General features: G+C 44.3%; 1 protein-coding gene, 1 long non-coding RNA gene and 1 pseudogene across 3 annotated transcripts in view; 1 reads left to right on the top strand and 2 right to left on the bottom strand.

Annotated features, from left to right (window-relative positions):
• The window catches only part of LOC141988750 (NACHT, LRR and PYD domains-containing protein 3-like), a 48,844-nt gene extending 38,357 nt beyond the window's left edge, over positions 1–10,487 (bottom strand). For both annotated transcript variants that reach the window (XM_074954685.1, XM_074954684.1), the window contains exons 1-3: positions 10,200–10,487; positions 8,351–8,392; positions 3,536–5,261 (exon numbers count right to left, since the gene is read on the bottom strand). In XM_074954685.1, coding sequence (XP_074810786.1) covers positions 3,536–5,261; positions 8,351–8,392; positions 10,200–10,482 — 2,051 coding nt within the window. In that variant the 5' untranslated portion in view covers positions 10,483–10,487. The remainder of the gene's footprint in view (positions 1–3,535; positions 5,262–8,350; positions 8,393–10,199) is intronic.
• Positions 10,488–12,060: 1,573 nt separating this feature from the next.
• Positions 12,061–16,986, top strand: LOC141988756 (uncharacterized). Its single transcript, XR_012639827.1, has 3 exons — positions 12,061–12,094; positions 12,639–12,803; positions 16,508–16,986. It is a non-coding gene; the product is annotated as an uncharacterized LOC141988756 (long non-coding RNA).
• LOC141988361 (olfactory receptor 5G9-like) lies at positions 13,915–15,887 on the bottom strand (annotated as a pseudogene).
• Positions 16,987–21,783: the final 4,797 nt, after the last annotated feature.

Raw genomic sequence — 21,783 nt, 5'->3', positions numbered from 1 at the left:
GATGGTAAATACCTTACAGGGTAATCAGATTCAAAACATAGAGAATCCCTCTAGGCAAAACCTTAAGTTACAAAAAGACACAAAAACAGGAATATCCATTCCTTCCAGCGCAGCTTATTTTACCAGCCATTTAACAAAAGGAAATCTAACACATTTCTAGCTAGATTATGTACAAACTTAAGGAGTTATGAAGAGCATTCCTGATCAGTTCCCGGCAAAAGCATCACACAGACAGACAGACAGACCCTTCCCCCCCCGCCCCCCGCCTCCAGCTTTGAAAGTATCTTGTCTCCTCATTGGTCATTTTGGTCAGGTGCCAGCGAGGTTATTTTAGCTTCTTAACCCTTTACAGGTGAAAGGGTTTTGCCTCTGGCCAGGAGGGATTTTATAGTTCTGTATACAGAAAGGTGGTTACCCTTCCCTTTATATTTATGACACATCCTTGGCCCCTCCTTTTCTCCACTTACACCTTTACACTGGGGAATTTCATTCAAAATGTGGCTTTGATGGTCAAATTTATGCTGAAGACTCAGATTATTATAAGGTCATCCAACACCGTAGTGTCCCAGTGCCTTCCACAAGACATCTCCCCTCCAGCAGGAAAGAGCGTGGTTATCACTAAGGTTATTTTTAAAGAACATGTATAAAGTGACAATGCTGGTGAGAGCTGGTTCTTGTGGGAAAACTCAGTCAGAGACGTAGGGTTTGTATTTAGTTTTGAGGCAGTGTGTGTGTGTGTGTGGGCAGGGGTTCCATTCTTATTTCATTGGGCAGTGAGTTCCACCGTTGTGGCACCACAGCTGAGACAACTGAGTCTCCTGCAGAGATGAGCTTTTCGTTCCTTGTCAACAGATTGGTTTTTTTTGTGGAACAAAGCCACCAGGCCAAGTCACTGTCATGGAGGGACAGGAGCTCTCTCTCTCTCTCTCTCTCTCTCTCTCAGCTGGGGCCAGCACCGTGCAATGCTTTGAAAAGAGTCAGCACAACCACGTTTAACTCGACTCTGGTCAATAGGGAGCCAGTGCAGGCAGCACTGTTTTGGGGAGACGTGTTCCTGGTGACCTAGCCACCCCTTCTCCACTGAATCGAACACGAGTTACTCATCTTTACCCTTTAGCCCTTTATGGCTTAGCCTTGCCCTGTCTGTCAACTGTAGTACACTATCAAGATGTCAACCTCTGCCTCTACTCTGCCGACCACGCCAGCTTTCATTACCCATTAGTCCATAATATTTTCATGCTTTCTCCCCTGCTGTCCCTTATGGGCCAGGGAGGAACATGTCATAACTCCATTACTCCTCTACAATAGCCTCCTTCAAATCCCCCCTGAAAACTCACCTCTGCTGTGAATCCTGCAACACACTTGACAATGGCCGGGCAGCCGGTGCACATGACTCCTGCTTCCTAACTTCGGCTCATTAGACTAAACGTGATCATTTACTAGTTAGTGCAACACATGGTGGTGAGTTTGTGAGGTGGGGCCTGGAACTGACCAATCTCAATTCATTCTGGGGCCACCAACATCCTTATTAGCGGGGAATAGTGTTTAATCCCCAGCACTAGCCTGTTGGGTTTCAGGATTGTTAGGCTGGGTTCTCTTCCTTGCTCTGGGAGGAATCTAAGCTCTGCTGGTTAGAGACAGCAGAGCCATTGCAACAACCCTCCTGCTTGGGTTGTCTTCAGTAGAACTGGTTAGAGAATGTTCAACAAACTTTCCTTAATACCTGTGGGGAGAGGGAGAGAGAGAGATCTCATCCCAGAATAGCTCATAACCCCACGGTTAGCAGTTTTTTCTCTGTTGGAGCTATTCCACTTTGTGCAAATCCTTAAATATTCATTGGGCCAGAGAGAGCGAGACTGATTCTGTAACTGGGTAGTTAGGACACTGACCTGAAATGTGAGAGACCAGGATCAGGTTTGTTCCCTGCCTGATTTGGCCGGCCGTGATCTGCAGGGAGTGGTCCTGGGCTCTCAACCTCAAAACATGAGCATCTGTCACTTGATTTAAAGGACACTCCCATGAGAACAGAGGCTATTAGAGATCCCTGAACCGCTCGCTGTACGATCTAGTCACTAGACAAGAACAAAGAGCCACTCTGTCTGACTAACACGGCTGCTACTCTGAAATCTGTCTGACTGTGGATTACACACAGAGATATTTTGGCTCTTTTCACCTTATAGGCAGGGTGCCAAAATGGATGAGCCTGAGATCCATGCTATTAGAGGCCTGGGTTCTATCCTCGGCTCTGTTGAAGTGAACTTACCAATCTCTCCATTATCTTAGCTATAAAATGGGTGAGTGATAGTTATACCTCCCCTAAGGCAGGGTTTTGAGGCCTGTGTTAATAAGGGATGAAAAAGGCAGAGAAATATCAAGAGCAGCCAAGAAAACAGCTGGGATTAGAATTTACAGGCCTTTAGCCTCAATGCACCATCTACTAAGCTCCTGGGTATTGTGGCATCTTCGCTCATCCAGAAAAAAACAAAAAAACTCCACACTCCCATGCATGACGTTGCACTGGTTATGTGGACACGTGACAGTCTTGCAAGATGTGCGAGACATGGTAGGTCAGGTTAGGATGGTTTTTGGAGACCTGCCAAGCAGTTGTTAATACCAACACCGAGACACACCACCAATTATTGAATGCACCTTTTTTGTTTGTTAAAATCCAATTATACTGATAGGAAGAAACTTCTGAAATATTTTTCAGATCCTATGTAAAACTGATTTTTTTAAATGGTAATTTTAGTTTTATCCACATGCAGCAAATTGTGGTGAAGAGTTCTAGCGAAAACAATTGTTCTTTGTTATTTTAAAGCACTGCAGCGTAGTCTGGTGGCGACGACACCCGTCTTCTGGTTGCAGCTAGAGCTGGTTGAAACTCAGAATTTTGTGGGAAATTTCAAGTTTTGGTTTTGTTCTGAATTTTTATTTTAATATCAGCGAACTGTTCAAACACACTGCCTTCTACACACAATAGCACAGTAAAACTACATGCTGATTTTCAGTTGAGGCCTGATCAACACACGGTTTTAGTACTGTTATAACTATTTTGGTTAGGAGACAAATTTTTACCAAAATGTTCTAACCAGTACAATCCCTAAGGTGGATGCAGTTTTACCACTATAAAGGTGCCTTAGTTGTACACCGGGCATGTGGAAGCGTGTTTTGTTTCCTAGTGATTTCCTCATCATGGAAGGTCTCAGTGAGCAGCTCTCAACCTTCCTTGTACAACCGTTGACACAAAGCAGGCTTCCCTCCCCCGCTCTTTTGTCTCACCCCGTTCATATCTGTACACAAAACAGTACAGCAAACATTTCAGTCATTGAGAGGACAAAGCAGACCAAACAATCATGATTTTTTAAAAAAAAGGTCATTTTTTTCGGTAGTCTGATAACTGTATCATTATCTTACAGTAACAGTAGAATTGTTCTCAGATAGGTCATTCAGCCAATTATTAGTTATCAAGACATAGGGAAAACAACATTTAATCTGTTAAAGAAATTACAGATTTTTCAGCTCAGATAGTACTTACTGATGTAGCCACTTTTGTCGTCTAGGGAGTTCTTCCTCATGGTCTTCTAAGCTAAATGTACAGTCATACATACAAAGTGACTCCAGACTACGACAATGCTTTACACAGAATGAAAGAGCCCTTTGATCCATCTGAGTAAATTTATTGTGATTTAACTTCAGTTCAGTGAAGTGAGCCAATGCATTAACTGCAAAATCTTCTTCATACATCTCATACACACAGTGAAACAACTCAAGCTGATAACTTTGATAAATCCCCTCATGAACATGGGGCAAGGTTAAATCTGTTTGTTGGTTTACTTGAACCCACTTCAGTAAATCTGCCTTAATTTTAGGTGAAAATTTACACCCAATTTTTTTCTGCAGGTCCTTCATTCTTTCTTCATTTAAGAGCCCGAACAGGAATCGCACTGTTAACATTAAATAATTTTTAGAGTTTCCATAGTTTTCTAACAAAGTTTTCACATCTTTCTTGGGAATCCCTGAAGCTGTTGTTGTTTCATCTTCCTCTAGGACATAGGACATAGCTGCGAAAAACTCCTGAAAACTTAAGTGAATGAAGCTGTAGAGACATTCACAGTCGGTTTCTTTTTGAAAAATATTCTCATTCAAAAAGAGGGGGAGAGAGTTTTCTTGATCTAAGCCAAACTTCTTGATTTCTTCTTCCTCAAACAGTATCTTTTGCTTCCAGATTCCATCAGCAGCCAAGGAGCAAAGTCCCCTCAGATTTCCATGTAAGTGTTGCTTCGTATTGTTGCCGAGAGGCTTGACTAAACTGGAAAGGTAAAGCATATACACGCCAGTGACCGTTTTTGAAGTTTGTGTCAGATTCTCACCTTTTTCAAGCTCTTGTTTCAGAACCGTGCAGATGATCCAACATACGAAGGGGACAAAGCACATGGTGAAAAGAATTTCATTTGCTTTCACAGATCGTAAAGCTTGTCTTGCTTCTCTCTCATTTTCAAAGAACTTGTGGAAATATTCCTCCCTCTCAGCTTCAGAAAACCCCAGGATCTCTGCATAACGTGAACACTCCAAACACTGCCCGAGTTTCTCCAGAGCAGCTGGCCTTGTAGTGATCATCAGGTAGGATTCAGGAACAACTGTTCTCCTAAATAAACTGCTCAGGATGATTTCCATTGACTTCTTCTCCCAGGGATCAGTGCACAGATTATCTTTAGGCTGATCAAAGGAAAATCTCAGTTCATCAAACCCATCTATTATAAACATAAGTTTTTCTGGCTTCACCAGAATGTGGTTAACTGGTGCATTTGTATTACGCCAATTTTTAAAAATCATGTCAGCCACACTTCCCTGCTCATTAAGAAGGTTCATTTGCCTACAGTTTATGTAGAAAACATAATCAAACTTTTTCTTATAAAGTTCCCCAGCTGCCCAATCATACATGATCTTTCTTGCAGTCATTGTTTTCCCAATCCCTGCAGCTCCCAGCAGCACAACGACTTGTGGTGTTTGTCCATCTTTATCAGGTTTATATAGGGTGGCCAGTGTAATTGCAGAACTAGCTCGTTCAGTCATGATTTCTGCATGTCTCCATCCTACAGCCATTATTTCATGTTCTCTCTCCTTTGCCTGACGAGGTCTGTCTACAATAGTGAGGTTTGTGTATCTTCTGTTTAGAATCATATTGTCACCAAAACGACTGTTCATATCTTTTATTAGCTTGTATTTCTTTTTAATATCTTCTTTATACTTCTTCTTGTAACCTGTATCAGGAACATGAGACATTAGAAATATTGAACTGAAAGTTCAGAAAACAGACAGACTAATCTCAGACTAATCTCTTAAAATAGTCCTACTGTAACAACAATAATGGTTCTTCACATTTATAATGAAACCTTCTTCAAAAAGGATCCTGAAATCACTTAACTATGGGTGAGATCCTGCAGCCCTTACTCAAATACGGCCTCCCACTGAAATGATTCATTTGAGTAAAGACTGTAGGCATCACTTTATCCCCAGTGAAATGCAGCCACCCCTCTGGTGAAACCCGGCTACTGTTTGACAGAGCACAGCAACACTACACAGCAAGGTAGGTCACAAGTGGAGGAGAATATCATATGCAGTTGAAACAATACTGGGAATTTAGGTAGAAAGAATGTAACTTCATAAACTAGAATTTGTTAGGACACATGGGTTTACAAGAGAGAATGTCACGGGATCTTTAATTACCACAATTGAGAACCTCCAGTTACCTTCCTCACTTAAGACACGGTGCCCCTACAGCAGAGTGTCCTCCAGCACCAGGCTAGTACATTCACTCAGTACTGACCCAGAGGGACATTTTGCACACGTGTGTACTGGAAGTTGCCCAAGGTAATAAAAGTCCCACTCAGCCCATTATATAAAATTGTTTGTAAAACAACTGACACAAACTGGATCATTTAAGCTAGAAAAACAATACTGAGGGGTCTGCAAGGCTCCTGGTAAAGTCATAGGTTGGCATGACAATGAGCCAAGAGATTCTAGAAATAGGAAAAATGTTTATAATTGAAATCACCAAAGTATTTTGATCAGTTTGTTGTAATGGCATGAGGCTGCCGCCCCATTTTGTACACAGTTTGTCTGGGGGTCGCTAAATGGAACAGAAGAACACATGAAATAGAAGGAGCGAACTTTCCCATCATGGCTGGGATTCCCATCACCTCCTGGAATCCACCATGACACAAAGCGTGGAAAGACAGACAAATTGCTTCAGATGAGTACAAAAGGATTGCACAAAGATGTAGGGACAAAATCAGAAAGGCTAAGTAAGGCACAAAATGAGTTACACCTAGCAAAGGGCATAGAAGGCAATAAAAGGTTCTACAAATACAATAGGAGCAAGAGAAGGACAAAGAAAAGCATAGGTCCACCGCTTCGCAGGGAAGGAGATCTAATAATGGATGATACCTAGAAGGATGAGATGTTTAATGCCTATTTTGCTTCAGTGTTCACTAAAAATGTTAATTGTGACCAGATGGAAACACAATTATTATTAACAACAAGAGGGAAGACCCCAAAGCCAGAATAGGGAACGAGCAGGGTAAAGACTACTTAGATAAATTAGATGCATTCAAGTCAGCAGGGCCTAAAAATTCACCTTAGGATACTTAAGGAACTAGATGAAGCAATCTCTGAACCACTATCTCTGAGAACTCATGGAGGACGGATGAGGTCCCAGTGGACTGGAGAAGGGCAAATATCTTTTTAATGATGGAACAAAGACAACCTGGGGAATTATAAACCAGGCAGCCTAACTTCAATGCATGGAAAGATATTGGAACAAATTATTAAACACTCAATATGTGAGCACTTAGAGCATAATAGGGTAATAAGTAATAGCCAATGTGGATTTTTCAAGAACAAATCATGCCAGACCAACCTAATTTCCTTCTTTGACAGGGTTATTAGCCTACAGGATTGGGGGGAGCCATAAATATCACTTATCTTGATTTTAATAAGGCTTGAGACACAGTCCCACATGACATTCTCATAAGCAAAATAGGGAAATGTGGTCAAGGTGAATTTACTATAAGGTGGGTGCACAACAGATTAAAAAAATGCATTCAAAGAGTAGTTATCAATAGATTGCTGTCCAAATGGGAGGGCATTCTAGTGGGGTCTCTCAACAGTCAATCTTGGTCTAGTACTAGTCAGTATTTTCATTAACGACTTTGATGGTGAGTGGAGAATATACTTATACAATTTGTGGATGACACCAAGCTGGGAGGGGTTACAAGCACTTTGGAAGACAGGTTTAGAATTCAAAAGGACCTTTATAAATTGGAGAATTTGTAAAAAATCAATAACATGACATTCAATAAAGAGAAGTGCAAAGTACTACACTTATGAAGGAAAAATCAAATGCACAAATACAAAATGGGGAATAACTGGCTAGGCAGTTGTATCGCTGAAAAGATTTGGGGGTTATAGTGTATCACAAATTGAATATGAATCAACCGTGTGATGCTGTTGTGAAAAAGGTTAATATTCTGGGGTGTATTAACAGGAGTGTCCTATGTAAGACACAGGGGGCAACTGTCCTGCTCTGCTCAGCACCGGTGAGGTCTCAGCAGGAGTACTGATATCACTGCCCTTTGGCTAAATCCTGAACACTACCCGGGATGTGAGCCTGAGGCTCCTGATGTCACCCTGCGTTCCCCCCCGCCCCCAATCCTGTCATTTGCCTTCCCCTCCGTGTTTCTTTTATCTAAGGAAAGTCTGGCACAGCTGGCCAAGACAACTCCATCTATCCCAGCACTGCTGTCAGCCTGAGACCAAGTCACGCCTTAGTCCGACACTGGTAAAAGTTTGCTGGGTCTCAGGGGGGCTGATCAACACACTTGCTGCCCCTGTAACTCGGCAGCAGGGAAGCTGCATGGGAACATCAGCATCAGAGACCAGCGTCATTTTCTCTTCGCTATTTGTCTCTCCCCTTTGTGGAAGGGAACAGGATTGGACCTCAGCAGCACCACCAGCACAAAGGCATTTCCGGGGGATTGATGCTGGCTGCTGCCCATTAAATCCTAGGGAATGCTCCTCACCTCCAGGGCTATTGCCACAGTCACCATCAAAATCTTTACAATATGGCCTTTGGGAATAGGTAGCGTTACTTCAGTTTCACGGTGTTCCCTGTTCTGGAGAATTGGCAGGACACCCTGTGCTAATGGTGTCACCTGGAAAGGCACTTAACAGATTTTGTTCCCATGCAAACTATTCCTTTTTGTTTCACAGCAATAGACCTGGGAATGTATCCAGCTGAGTAAGCAGGAACCACTGTCCTTAGGTAACATCCTGGGTAGCCATCACATACCTTTTGCCGACAACTCTGATGGGTTTTGACTCTGATGAAACTCTGAAAGGGAAATTGCATTTAAATAACAGTGTAAGAAGCTACAGTGTATTTCAATGCAAGTGCGTTTCTGTTCCGTACGGAGGCAGCAAGGGGCCAAACGATGCAATTGCATCCTGTGTTAATGAAGTAATCACTGAGGAGAGCATGGCTACCAGCTGTCAGTGTACGAAGTTCAGTTTGGGGAATACTGTGAAGGGAGCTCAGTTTCTCGGACCTCCCCCTGCCTGGTTCTACTGATGACTAGTCTGCACTTTACATGATGAGCCGGCCACGTGGTCAGAGAAACACAGAACAATTGGCATTGGGACAAAGAGTCAATTCAGGAACATTTGTGGGGAGAGGGAATGCCTTACAAACACTCATGTTCTCACACAGATTAGGTGAAACAACTAAAGGGTCCATGGGAAGGACAATTTTGCCTTCATTCAGGGATGGGCTAGGTGGCTCAGGAGAGCCTTTAAAACCTAGGGATCTAAGACAGACACAGAGGACAGTCAGACGGAATTTGCTCATTTGGGATAACTTCCACGTGGGGCAACCCCATCCGCCCTCCCCCCAACAGCCCCGAGCTTTTCACTAGATTCAGTTATTGATAGAATGCTGACTGGATTAAAAGTTGCATAGGCAACCAGAAATGTTTGCATAATATTGCCACTCCTTTTGCCAAGCATCTGTTACTAACTTAGGGGAACAAAGTACCCTTTCCCCACCCCTCAATAATTATTATTTTATTACTGAGTTATGGTAGGATCTAGAGCCCCAATCAGGGGCCCATTGTACTAGGTCCTGTGCGTACACAGAACATGACAGTCCCTGCCTGACAGAGCTCTAAAGCAAGTCTAAAGCAAGTAACTGCCCCCTGAATTGCGCTCTGGAGGCTACTAAACTGTCCCCTGGGAGACTCTCCGAGGGAGTGAATTCCAAAGGCCTCTAGGGAGAGCCCCGCTGCCAGCCCTGGAGCGTTCCATCCCAGGGACCCCGGGCAGAACCAACCCAGCTGAGCTCCACTGTCACCGTGGGGTGCAGGGAAGTGGAACAGGAATGACTGTAACAGGATTGAGTTTAGCTCCATCACTGAGCACATGGATTCTAACACTGCTCCACTAAAGAGTGGCTTCCCACCGGCACTTACACTTTTGTGAGACACTGCAAAGCGATCTGGAGCCTTTGGAACTGCAGGACTGCTGGCTCCTTGGCTGTTTGTATTGCACTGAATTTGTTGCTTTAATTAAAAGATAGCCTTGGAGATAATAAAGATCCTGCCTGGAACCCCAGGAATGTCTCATGTTGTCAACCAGCTGTTTGGGGATAACATACTCTGCTGTGATCAGTTACCATTTACAGATCCTCAGTTCTCTGTCCCAGCTCTGGCACAGGTTAGAGCAGCCTGGGGGCTGTTCTTACTTGCACTAGCTGCTAATGGTCACCAAGGAATGATCTCCCAGCTGGGGGTGCATTTCAGTTACTCCTCCTTCCCACCTCTCCCTGTCCATGACACTCCCTCTGCACCAGTGTGTTGGCTCTACACCCACTGGCAGCTACCTCACACTGGGGATATCCTCAGAGGGAGAGTTAAAGGCTGACTCTGCTCCCCTTGTGCCAGGTGAGTGGTGAAAAGGGAGTGGAGCAGGTGAAAGAATCTGGCCCACTGTGGGCATCTCTGCTTTGAATCCCCCAGGATTCCTGCTGGGATTAGAATGTGTCATTCCTGCCATCACCCTCTTTCTCCTTCTGCTCCTGCTGCTGCTTCCCTGGGGAGATTGTTGGGGCAGACTCCTAGGTTTTACAGTAACTTTATGTCTCTTACCTTTCTCTCTTTCTTCTCTGAGTTTTGCAGCAGAATCTCGGAGGTCGATCTGAGTGAAAACCTCTATGGTCACATCTACTGCAGCCTCTCCACCATAGAATTCCATCAGGAGGTTCTTCGTATCTATCCTGTCGGCATTCTCCAGCCGACCTCGGGGGATGGTACCTTTCCTCTCAAAGTCAGAATGTGATAGTTTGTCTTTAAATTTTTTCAAGTTTTCCTGAGAAAGGTTGTCGAGGGCTCGTAAGAGCAGGTCACTGATTCTGCTGCTTTGGTTTCCCATCACTGGGCACCAAGAGAGAAGCTAAAATGCAATGTTAAGTCTTGGTGTTAATCATTAATCGTGTATAACAACAATTATTCCCATGTAGAGGAAAGAAGTGTGGGAGAAGGTCACTGGGGCTCATAACTCCTCAGTGTTTCTCTCTCACAAATGATTCTTTGTGCCAGTGTCCACATCTGTAAAATGGAGATAATCCTACTGATTTAACTCACAGGGGTGTGGTGCAGCTTAGCTAATTTTCGTAAAGCCAGGTGAGTTTTTAGGAAGATGGGGCTATGGTAATTTGTCATCCAACTGGATTTGAAAATAGAGGTGGGACACCCTAATTTAATTAACATTTCAAAATATAAACCCAGAAAATACAGTCCTGGAATATCAGGCCCTGCATCCTGAGATCCAGTGTTAGCTTGAGAGAACCTCATGGGTATTTTGGATATCAGAGCAAGGTGAGGTGGAGCAGTGGTAATTTCTGACACACGGTGCATCTACACAGCAACTGCGGGGTGTTGGTCTCATCTTGGGTAGACAGACAGATGTGACATTCAGCTCTACTTGAACTAGGGCCTAAAAATATCAGTGTGGGGGCAACACAGGCTAGACACGCAAGTAAAATCCCGCCCGACCTCCTGGATACATGCCCGGGTAGCTAGCTCAAGCCACCGCCCACGCTGCTACTTTGAGGCAGGAGCACAAACACAGCTCATGCACATATGTCTACCTGCACTGGGAATTACACCTCTCAGTTGCTGTGTAAACATCCCCATGGGCCCCATTCTGCCAGGTCTCACCACCCACATGTATAAACTACAATTAGTTCAAATTAAAGTTAGCCCATCCCAAGAGAAAATGCAGAAAGTGATGGACTTACTGTTAGTCAGAAAGTTCACACAAACATCATCTGATGGCCCTGGTTTGATCTGTTTCTCTCAGTCTTGTTTGTGTTCAAACACAGACATCCAAAAAAAAACCCTAGACAGAGGAACAGGAAACTGCTCAGAGTTTATTGTGCAATACAAAGAAACTAAAACACCTCCAGCTAAAACTGAACTTCAGCACTTTCTGAATTTCTCTACCAACCCTCATACCACAGCAAGTAGGATTTAAAGCCTTCTTAGTCCATGTATGTATATTGTGTTGGTTTTTATTCCTTTTATTCCTTTGGCTTCAGCAACCTGTTTCTCTGAATATTGATGTCATGAACTCCATAGACATGTTCACCACTTTTCCCTTCCCAAGTGCAGCAGCTTTAACCAAGACAAGCCACATATGAATAGTGTGCAACAGACAGAATGGAGTTTGGACTTTGCATCATCTTGATACATAAATAGCAGTGATATTAGCAGGAGTTGGGACTTACATCCTGTCATAAATATAAAGGGAAGGGTAACAAGCCTTATGTATGCGGTAACATAAAATCCCTCCTGGCCAGAGGTACAGAATCACTTACCTGTAAGGGGTTAATCAGTTCAATTAACCTAGTTGGCACCTAACCAAAAGAACCAATGCCGGGGGAGGAGGAAGGGAAATACTTTCAAATCTGCAGGAGAGGGAAGGTTTTGTTTGTGCTCTCTTTGTTTTGTTCCTTCTCGGGACAAAGAAAGAGACCAAGCAGGTAACCCAGCTCCTAAAAAAATCCTAAAATAATACATCTAAAAGTACAAAAATTGTAAGTAATAGCAAGAAAATAAGTTAGATTATCTTTTGTTTTAGCCTGTAAATTTTCCCTATGCTAAGAAGTCATTTTATTCCTGTTTTGTAACTGGGAAGCAAAGTTAGACGGGAATTCTCTGTGTTTTAAATCTTTTTATTTACCCTGTGAAGTTATCTTCCATCCTGATTTTGCAGGTGTGATTCTTTTACTTTTTTTTTTAATAAAATTCTTCTTTTCAGTGTCCTAAAAATCAGGGATTTGGTCTGTGCTCACTTTGTTAACCTATTGGTTGCTACATTATTCTCAAGTTTCCCCAGAAAAGGGGGTGAAGGAACTTGGGAGGATATTTTGGGGAGATAGGGCTCTCTGCCGTCTTTCTGGGGCAATTCTCTTTAAGATCAAATAAGCAGCAACTCTGAGCTGGCTCACACCCCACCACCCGCCACCATTTGGGGCTCTGTTGCCTCATTTTAAGAATTTCTCACTTTTTTGTTTTTGTTTGCAGCTGCCAGAAGCCCTTGTCCCAGCTGAGAAGTGGAAACGAGAGGTTTGCTGTTCATTTCAGCAGAGAAATAAGAAAAGTGGGAACGGGAATCCATTGATCCCATTCCTCTTAGGATGGAAGGAGAGAGAGGGATTTCCGCCTGGGGGCATATCTCACTCAGCTGGTGTAAGTCACCTTAGAACTACTGCCATGGGATGGCCTATATACGGGTCCCTAAATACCAGTGGCAGATTTAGAGTTAGTGGGGCCCTGTGCTCAGCTTCATTTTTGGGGCCCCCCTCGGGACCCAGCCAAGAAAAAGAACATTCTCTCTAATCCCCCTCCCCGCCCGTTTTTCATTCTTTTTTTCTTCATCCTCCTCCTATAAGTAATAGGAAGTAAATGAAAATAAAGGGAGGTACCTTGATTGTTTTTGTAGTCTAACTTATTTTTCCATAGACCACTTGAAAATCGCGGAGGGTCTCAGTGGACCACTTAATGATCTTTCCAAATGTTGTTTGTACTGTTAGCTAACTATTGTAAAGCACGTTGGATAAGAGCGCTTTATAAAAAAAAATGCAAAAAAACATTGGGGTGCGGGGTCTGGCCAGGAGTTAGGGTGTGGGAGGGGGCTCAAGGCTGGGGGTGCAGGGTCTGGGAGGAAGTTAGGGTGCAGGAGCAGGCTGGGGGTTGGGGTTCAGGGTCTGCCCAGGAGTTAAGATGCAGCAGGGGGCTCAGGGCTGGGGAAGGAGGTTGGGGTGTGGAGCGCTTACCTGGTGCAGCTCCCATTTGGTCCGAGGGATGCAGGTGGGAATGGTGGGGGGGGTAGGAGCTCCCGTTTGGTGCTCAGGGTGGGGCTAGGTACGTGTGGGGGTTGCAGGAGTCAGGGCAGGGGGCTGGAGGTGTGGGCTGGAGTCGTGGGGCTGCTCCCAGCCCCCTGCCCTGAGTGGCTCACAGCAGGGGGCTGGGGGGGGCTATGTGTCGGGTGAGTGAGGGGGCCCCGCCTTTGCTCTGCCCTGCCCCGATTCCACCCCCTTCCCCAAGGCCCCGCCCCACCTCTTCTCCACCTCCTCCCCCGAGCACACTGGGGCCCCACCCCTCCGCCTTTCCCCAGAGCACCAGCAAACAGCTCCTCGGTGGCAGGGGAAGCGCGGCGGAGGGGCAGGGACGTGGCACACTTTGGGGAGGAGGCAGGGGAGGCGGAAGCTTGGCTGCCGGTGGGGGAAGAGCCTGCAGCAGGAGCTGGCAGGACCAAGCTTCTGTCCCTGCAGCTGCCTGGCCCTGGGGCCCCCTGTCGTTAGGGGCCCCATGCCAGGGCATCCTGTGTTTTACTGTAAATCTGCCCCTGCCTCAGGACATCCTTCACGCCCTTGTTCCTCAGGCTGTAGACAGGGGGTTCAGCATGGGGATCACCAAGGTATAGAACACAGCCACCATTTTCTGCCAGACCCTGAGCTGTCAGGTGAGGGTCATAAATATGTAAAGATCAGGGTCCCATAGAAGATGGAAATGACAGTCAGGTGGGAGGCGCAGCTGGAGAAGGCTTTGTGCCTTCCTGCAGCGGAGCGGATCCTCAGGATATCAAAGATGATGTAAATGTAGGAGATGAGGATGATGAGAATGGTGCCTATTGTTTCTATGGTTGCAAAGATGAAATGCACTAGCTTATTGATGCGAAAGTCAGAGCACGAGATTTCTTGGAGTGGGCGAATATCATAGAATCATAGAGTATCAGGGTTGGAAGGGACCTCAGGAGGTCATCTAGTCCAACCCCCTGCTCAAAGCAGGACCAATCCCCAACTAAATCATCCCAGCCAGGGCTTTGTCAAGCCTGACCTTAAAAACTTCCAAGGAAGGAGATTCCACCACCACCCTAGATAACGCATTCCAGTGTTTCACCACCCTCCTAGTGAAAAAGTTTTTCCTAATATCCAACCTAAACCTCCCCCACTGCAACTTGAGACCATTACTCCTTGTTCTGTCATCAGCTACCACTGAGAACAGTCTAGAGCAATCCTCTTTGGAACCCCCTTTCAGGTAGTTGAAAGCAGCTATCAAATCCCCCCTCGTTCTTCTCTTCTGCAGACTAAACAATCCCAGTTCCCTCAGCCTCTCCTCATAAGTCATGTGTTCCAGTCCCCTAATCATTTTTGCTGCCCTCCGCTGGACTCTTTCCAATTTTTCCACATCCTTCTTGTAGTGTGGGGCCCAAAACTGGACACAGTACTCCAGATGAGGCCTCACCAATGTCGAATAGAGGGGAACGATCACGTCCCTCGATCTGCTCTCTATGCCCCTACTTATACATCCCAAAATGCCATTGGCCTTCTTGGCAACAAGGGCACCTGTTGACTCATATCGCAGAAGAAAAGATCAAGAACATTGGAGTGGCCGAAGGACAGACTGAATACAGTACACATAGGCACAATGGCATTGAAACTGGCGCATAGTTAAGAGCCAGCCACCAGATGGATGCAGACTCTCCTGGACATGTTGACATTATAAAGCAATGGGTTGCAGATGGCCACGAAGCGATCTATGCCATCACAGCCAGGAGGCAAAGCTCATTGTTGGCACAGAAGGAGAAGAGGAAAAACTGAACCACACACCCAGGGAAAGAAATGTCTTTACTCTTCGCTAGGGAAATGACCATCGCCTTGGGGGCAATCACAGCGGAGTAGACAACATCTAAGAGTGACAAATTGCTGAGGAAAATGTACATGGAGCTGTGGAGTTGGGAGTCAACCCTAACAGGCACAATCTTCCTGACATTCCCCACCAGGGGGCAGAACTAAATGGCAAAGAAGAACACAAAGAGGATGTTTTGCAGCTTTGGACTGTCTGTTATTCTCCAGAAAATGAAGCCAGTCACCCTGGAGCCATTTCTCCTGTCACTGTGCTCTGTGTCAAAGAAGAGGCAGAAGAGGGGATAGAAGCAATGGGTACCACAACAATAAATCTGATGTACACTGGAGACTCCTGTTATCTCTTAAGAGGTGCCTAAACAACGGAAATTTAATTTAGTCATAGATTCCAAAGCCCAAAGGAACCATTTTGATTATCTAGACCAGTGTTTGTTTGTTTTTAATTTCTGGACCAATCAAAAATTTTGAATGGAGGTTGAAATCTTAGACATAATCTGTGGTCCCCTAGGAATCCACGGACCACAGGTTGAAAACCAGTGTTCTATAGTAACAACAACCTTTTGAGGACCCCTTAGATATAGTCTGTGGACCCCAAGGCATTTGCAGATGACAAATTCAAACCCATCAATCTAGTCTAATTGCTTGTATAACACAGGTCATCATTTTTTTCCAATATTTTTCATTGTAAACTAGAACATATCCTTTAAAAAATCATCCAATCTTGAATGAAAAATTGTCCATGAATGAAGTATCCACCATGACCCTTGATAAATTGTCCCAAGGGTTAATCACCCTCACTGTTAATAGAGGCCTTTTATGAAGAGCTGGTCAAAATTCCCACCTACCCCCTTGGAAATTTAAGTTAGACAGTTCTACATGTGGAATCCTCAGTATTGGAGGTGTTTCAGAGCAGGTCGGAAAAAACCACCCATCAGGATGTTAACTTGGTGTTACTTGGTCTTGACCCCGCACAGGGAGCCTAAATTGACTACATGAGGTCCCTTCCACCCTACATTGCCAGGATTCCTGAATAAAAGTATTTGTATTTATTATTATTATTTTATTTTATTTTTTTGCAAAAATGCTGAAATTTCCATGGAAAATTCAATGAAAAAGAGATATGTTTGTTTTTGCAGGAGGAGGGCAGTTTTCATCTATTTCCTAGGAATTTAGTGTTCCCACTCACTGTAGGAGGGTCTGATCCAAAACAGATTGACGCCAAGGGAACTTTTCCATTTATTTCAGTGCACTTCGGGTCAGGCTGTTTGGGAAGATGATGAAATCTGATATTAACAGCTATCAGAGTGAGAAGCAAGGAAAGGTAACATGCCATGTATTTGAACCTTCTGCACTCCCTGCAAGAGGATATCTTCAAGGCAAATGGATTAGTAAAGTTCACAAAGAATTATAAATTTATATGAACTCAAAGGGGAAAAAACATTACCTCTTTTACTGAACTATTAAATATGAGATTTTGAATGCACCGAAGTCAGGAAATGGAAAGCAGGGTCTAAAATCCCAAGATGTTTGTGATAGCTTTACCTGCCTTTAACTGATGAGTAGAAACAACATCCGTAATAAAATGGCATAAGCAGCGCACTGGTCAACTCAGCCCATGCAAATACAGCCAGACCCACCCAAACATATCTCTACTTGGGCTCCTACCTGAAATCTCTGTAAAGGTAAAGTTATGGAGCCAGATCCTGAGCTGGTATAAACTGGAATTGCTGGAGGACTTTTAAATAGAGCACTTTAATACTTTGAGATCATTTTTGTTTAAAGTCTTACAAATAAAAAATAAAAACATGGTGAACAATATATTTGCATGAATATTCAGTCATTTTCCTGAGATATGGATCTTTTGCACAAACTGGTCTCCTTTGGTTGCTTTTTATTACAGCTCCTAGTTTTTTTTCAGATTTGCCCACCTATGGTTATGAACAAGGTCACCAAAAACAAAGTTCTTGCATTTCTCTATGAGACAAAGAAACACCAAAGATAGGAATCAAAATCTCCATAGGGAAATGGAAGCATAAAGTCACACTCTTCTGGAAGCCCGATTTCCTAGTAATGTGTCTATTTTGTATGCTATTTCTAGAATTCTTTACCTTATCAATGTGAAAAATTAAAATGCACATGCGTGCGCACATGCACACACACATTTCAATTGTCCTGTGTGGATTAATCACATTTCACCATAATAGGAAACCACAAGAAAACGTCAAGAGAAAAAATATATATTAAACAGACCATTGAAAAATAAAGTATTTTTTCCACAAAATGTAATTTTACTGTGTTATTATTTCCTTTATCATTTCCAGGTTTCAGAACTGATCCTAAAACATCATCAACTCTTACCTTGTTATAACACCGCAATATCCAGAACACTTCCAAATGCTGTGTTCCCTCTTAACTGTGATGTAATGTGGGATAGAAAATAAATTAATTCAAGACTCATTTTCAGGTAGAAAGAGCCAAAATTGCTAGTAAAGTAAAAAAAAAAATCTAATTTCTAAGTGAATCACACTAATACTGTAGCTATTTAGAGAAACTGAACTGAAAGACAATGGCAGAGAAAAGGAATTACTTTAAATAGAAGGAGGTGAGCATTATGGAATTTCAAAAGTGGGGAAGCAGAGGCAGCAAGCGAGTTTGGAAAAGCTTCCACCTCAAGAGGAAAGGACCCTAATGAATATTAAGGAAAACATCTCTCTCTCTCTCCCCCGTGCTCACCATGCAGTATCTTATCATCATGTATAATATAGGGCTACAAATCTCTATAATTTACTATGAGTGAGTGGAGACAGTGGGAGGACCAGCCTGTCCTTCTCAGAAGATATTTCTTTAGCAGAGTCATAAAGCAGCTTCAAAGAGAATAGCCACTGATCTCCACCTAACGGGCCACAATGAGACACTCTGGTAGTTGGAATTGCAGGTCAAACAGCATCAAGAAAGATGGTTCCCTTGGAACCTAGGTGGGTCCAGATGTCCCTGTTCTTTCTCCCGCTTCAAACTAAGAAGAAAACTGAACTATGCAAGAAATATTTCATTCCATTATCAGTGTGTATCCACCCGAAACACATGAGACCTTCCATGGGGGCAGAGAATGGTGCATTTGGGAAGCCAGTGCTGCCCGTTCCATTCTGTACTGTCTTTTTTAACAATCTTCTCTCTCCAGGGCTGTCAACTGGGAATATTTCATCAGCACAAAACCCACTCTGGGAAATTTTAAAGGAAAATGTTTGATATTCAAATAAATGAAACACATTTTTAGAAAAAAAAAACAAACCTCTGTAACCCTTCTGCCTGTCAGAGTTGGCAGCAACAAGGGCCGGGTTCAGTATCTAGGGGTTCCATTCCAATAACACAATGCAAAACCGGCTCGAGCCCCCACCCAGTGACCTGGGACAAATATATACCACCCCCGCTGGGCGCCTCCAAGAGGCAATACTTCCCCTCTCGCAAGCACATAGTCTGAGTGTAGCAAAAAGCCTTTTAATAACAGAGAGAAACAACGTGGCATTATGTTGGGGAAACACCACCGACAGGATTCATAACACAACCCATGAGCAAAAAACCCACCCCAAGCAAACTGGGGCGTGTCCTTTCCCCTTGGTTCTTGAGTCCAGCAACCCAAAATCACCCAAAGTCCCAAAAGTCCAAGGACCCAAAAGTCTCTGTCTCTGGTCAGAGGAGCCCCAGAGTTCGAAAGTTTATCTGCAGAGTTTTACCTCCCAACCTGGGTGGAGATTGGGGGGGCAGGGTTAAGGGGCACCTTACGTGGTCCAAAGCTGATGGCTCCACCTCTCCATGGGGCTCTGCTCTGTCAGCCGCCCCATGAGCTGCTCTAGGCAGCCAACAAACTGCTCTGCTCCACCAGCCGCTCTGCTCCACAAGCTGCTCTGATTGCCATCCCACAAACTGCAATGCTCTTCTCTGCCAGCCATCCCGCAAACAGCTCCACCATATATCTTCAGGCTCCCCCACTACTTAACACAACACTCAGTGATTTCAGCTCTTAGTAAGTTTAGCTCTTTTGTGATTTCAGCTTGTAGTATGGGAGCCTCAGTACTGGTGCACCATTAGCCCAAAGTGAATTCAGCTCAGCAGCCTGTAACTAGACTCCTGATGGAATCAAAATTAGCTCTGATATTCCACAGTGGAGAGAGAGAAGGAAGTGCAATTAGCATGTAAGGCCCTCATCATGGGACCCATGCCACCAAGTATTAATACCTGTCCCCAGTCTCTCTCAAGTCACAGAGTTTTGGAACTCATGTCCCTTGCCTAGTGAGTGCTACTTAGTTGATGGCGAGTCCCTCCATCATAACAAAAGGCCAAGTACAGTTCCACTGTCCTTGATTCTCATAATCAGGGTAATAACAATTTATTCTTCCTGCCCCAATAACAGAGACACTGGGGATCCCACAGCAGCCAAAGTGACCATTTGGGCAGCTATGGCCTCATTCTAGGCGGGGTGGGTGTGCCTATGCAAATGAGATCAGCCCCTGAAGTTCTTTTCCCAAAACTTGCCACACCTCACCACCAGATGTCAGGGTGGAGCTCATCCTGACTCTGCTTACACCTCCATTAAACAATATTCTTTGAAACCAAGGGGTAATTTTAAACAGACTATTTTCCTCTTCGTTTAACTCATTAAAGCACAATGGGCCAGATACTCGGTTGGTATAAATCAACATAGCTCTGCTGATGCTGATGGATCCATGACAACTGACACCAGATGATGATCTATCCTGATATTCCCAAACATTGACATGCAGCGTTCAGGATAGTTTAGGCAGTTGGTCCCATTTCACTGCAAGTTATTTTGTGAGAGAAAATGAAGACAACATTTTGGGGTCAAAAGCATCAGCATTTTGAGAACAGAAAAACAATCTTCTCTCTTGGCAGACAAAATGGATTTTGGAGCTTTCCCCAGGTATCAGAACGGAAAGAAAAATAGATGAATCACCTTAGTCTTTGCCTCATAATATTAAAACTTGTTGCAAGAGAGAGATCTCTCTTTCTTGAATTCAAATGGATTGGGTAAGGGGTAATTGGAGACACAGTTTATTTGTTCTGCATACACGAGGGGACAGAATTCCTCAGAGCTCTGAATATCAGGTCAGGCACAAGTGTGTGCGTGGGGATCATTAAAATACCAGTTACATCTCCTGGCAGCAGGAGAGAGTTAGACAGCAATATGTGGTCTTCAAATGTAGTTCAAGTTCCTGGACATGTTGATGTTTCTCTTTATCTTTCCCTCTGTTTTATGCAGTCCATAAATCTGAAAATCCCCCTAGCAAGAGGCACGTCCAATCACAAATACACTTGGAGGAGCCCAGCGAGATTATAATCAATATCTGCTAGGATTATAGCTGTGAATACAGTTTCCTTCAGAGCAGCAGGATTAGACATCTGTATGTTGCACAGCCAAAAGTCAATGAGCATTCTGCTGTTCAGCGCTGAGAGAGAAGGAAACATTTGAAGTAGAAGCATGAGAGAGTCCAGAACTCCAGTAAAAAGTCAGGAAATGCACCTGCATGTGCCCGTCTGATTCAGATCTAGATTGGGCGCTGTCAAGGGCCCTCAGCAAAGAGCCTGCCATGACACATGCCATTTAGCTGAACCCTTATCAGGCAGGATAACTAGGATGATGCAGCAGCTGGGAAGAATGGAGATCCTGTCAATGTCCCTGAAGGCCAGGATGTGAGCTCAGATTATATCAGGACCAGTTTGGAGAAGATATCAGTGAAAACCCTGGAGATGAGGATGTGCCTGGCCAGAGACTTGGAAGTCCAGGCTGGTTACTGCAACTCTCCATCCCCTCCCTCCCATTGTTTTCTGGATAAATTGTACTTTCAACACTGAGGTCTTTGTAAGTTATGGCCAAATAATTTGCTGTCCTGGATAATATGCCATGCATTGCTGTGTGTGTGTCTGTGGTGTAGTGCGGACGCCATGACATTTCCACAGCCTCCTCTACCTTCCCCTCCCCTCTACCAGCTTCTGCTGGGCACAATCCAAAGTAGATGCAGAGCACTGGTGGAAATGGTTTCTGAAAAGCCAACTTTGCTGTTTAACCAAGAGTTCAGAGTATGGGCTATATGGCTTGTGCTGAAGCCCATGGTCTCTAGCAAGTTCACAAATAGAAATCAGTGCCCCTCTGTCCAGTTCACCGCAGGCAGGCAGGTGGGGGTGGAGAGGTTCAAACACCACTTGGATCAATGCTCTCCAGCCAAGCTCAGGCTTTGGTTGGTTTCCTTCATTTCCCCCCAATCCTGGTAGCTTATGCTGGGAAATTTCTCAGGCAGCATGAATTCAGAATGTTTCCATCTGAAATTTCATGGTATTGCAACCATGGGGGTCCCGACCAAAATGGGATAGTGGGGGAGTTCAAAGGTTGTTGTAGGGGGGTCACAGCATTGCCACCCTCTCATCTATGCTGCCTTCAGACCTGGACTCTGAGGGCAGCATCCAGCAACCTTTCTGAAGCTAGAGGAGGTTCCCAGATGTGGAGGTGG

Source organism: Natator depressus, chromosome 6, assembly GCF_965152275.1.
Source record: "Natator depressus isolate rNatDep1 chromosome 6, rNatDep2.hap1, whole genome shotgun sequence".
Lineage (NCBI taxonomy): Eukaryota > Metazoa > Chordata > Testudines > Cheloniidae > Natator > Natator depressus.
The sequence above is the reverse complement of the archived record's forward strand: the minus strand, read 5'-3'. Positions and strand labels throughout refer to the sequence as shown.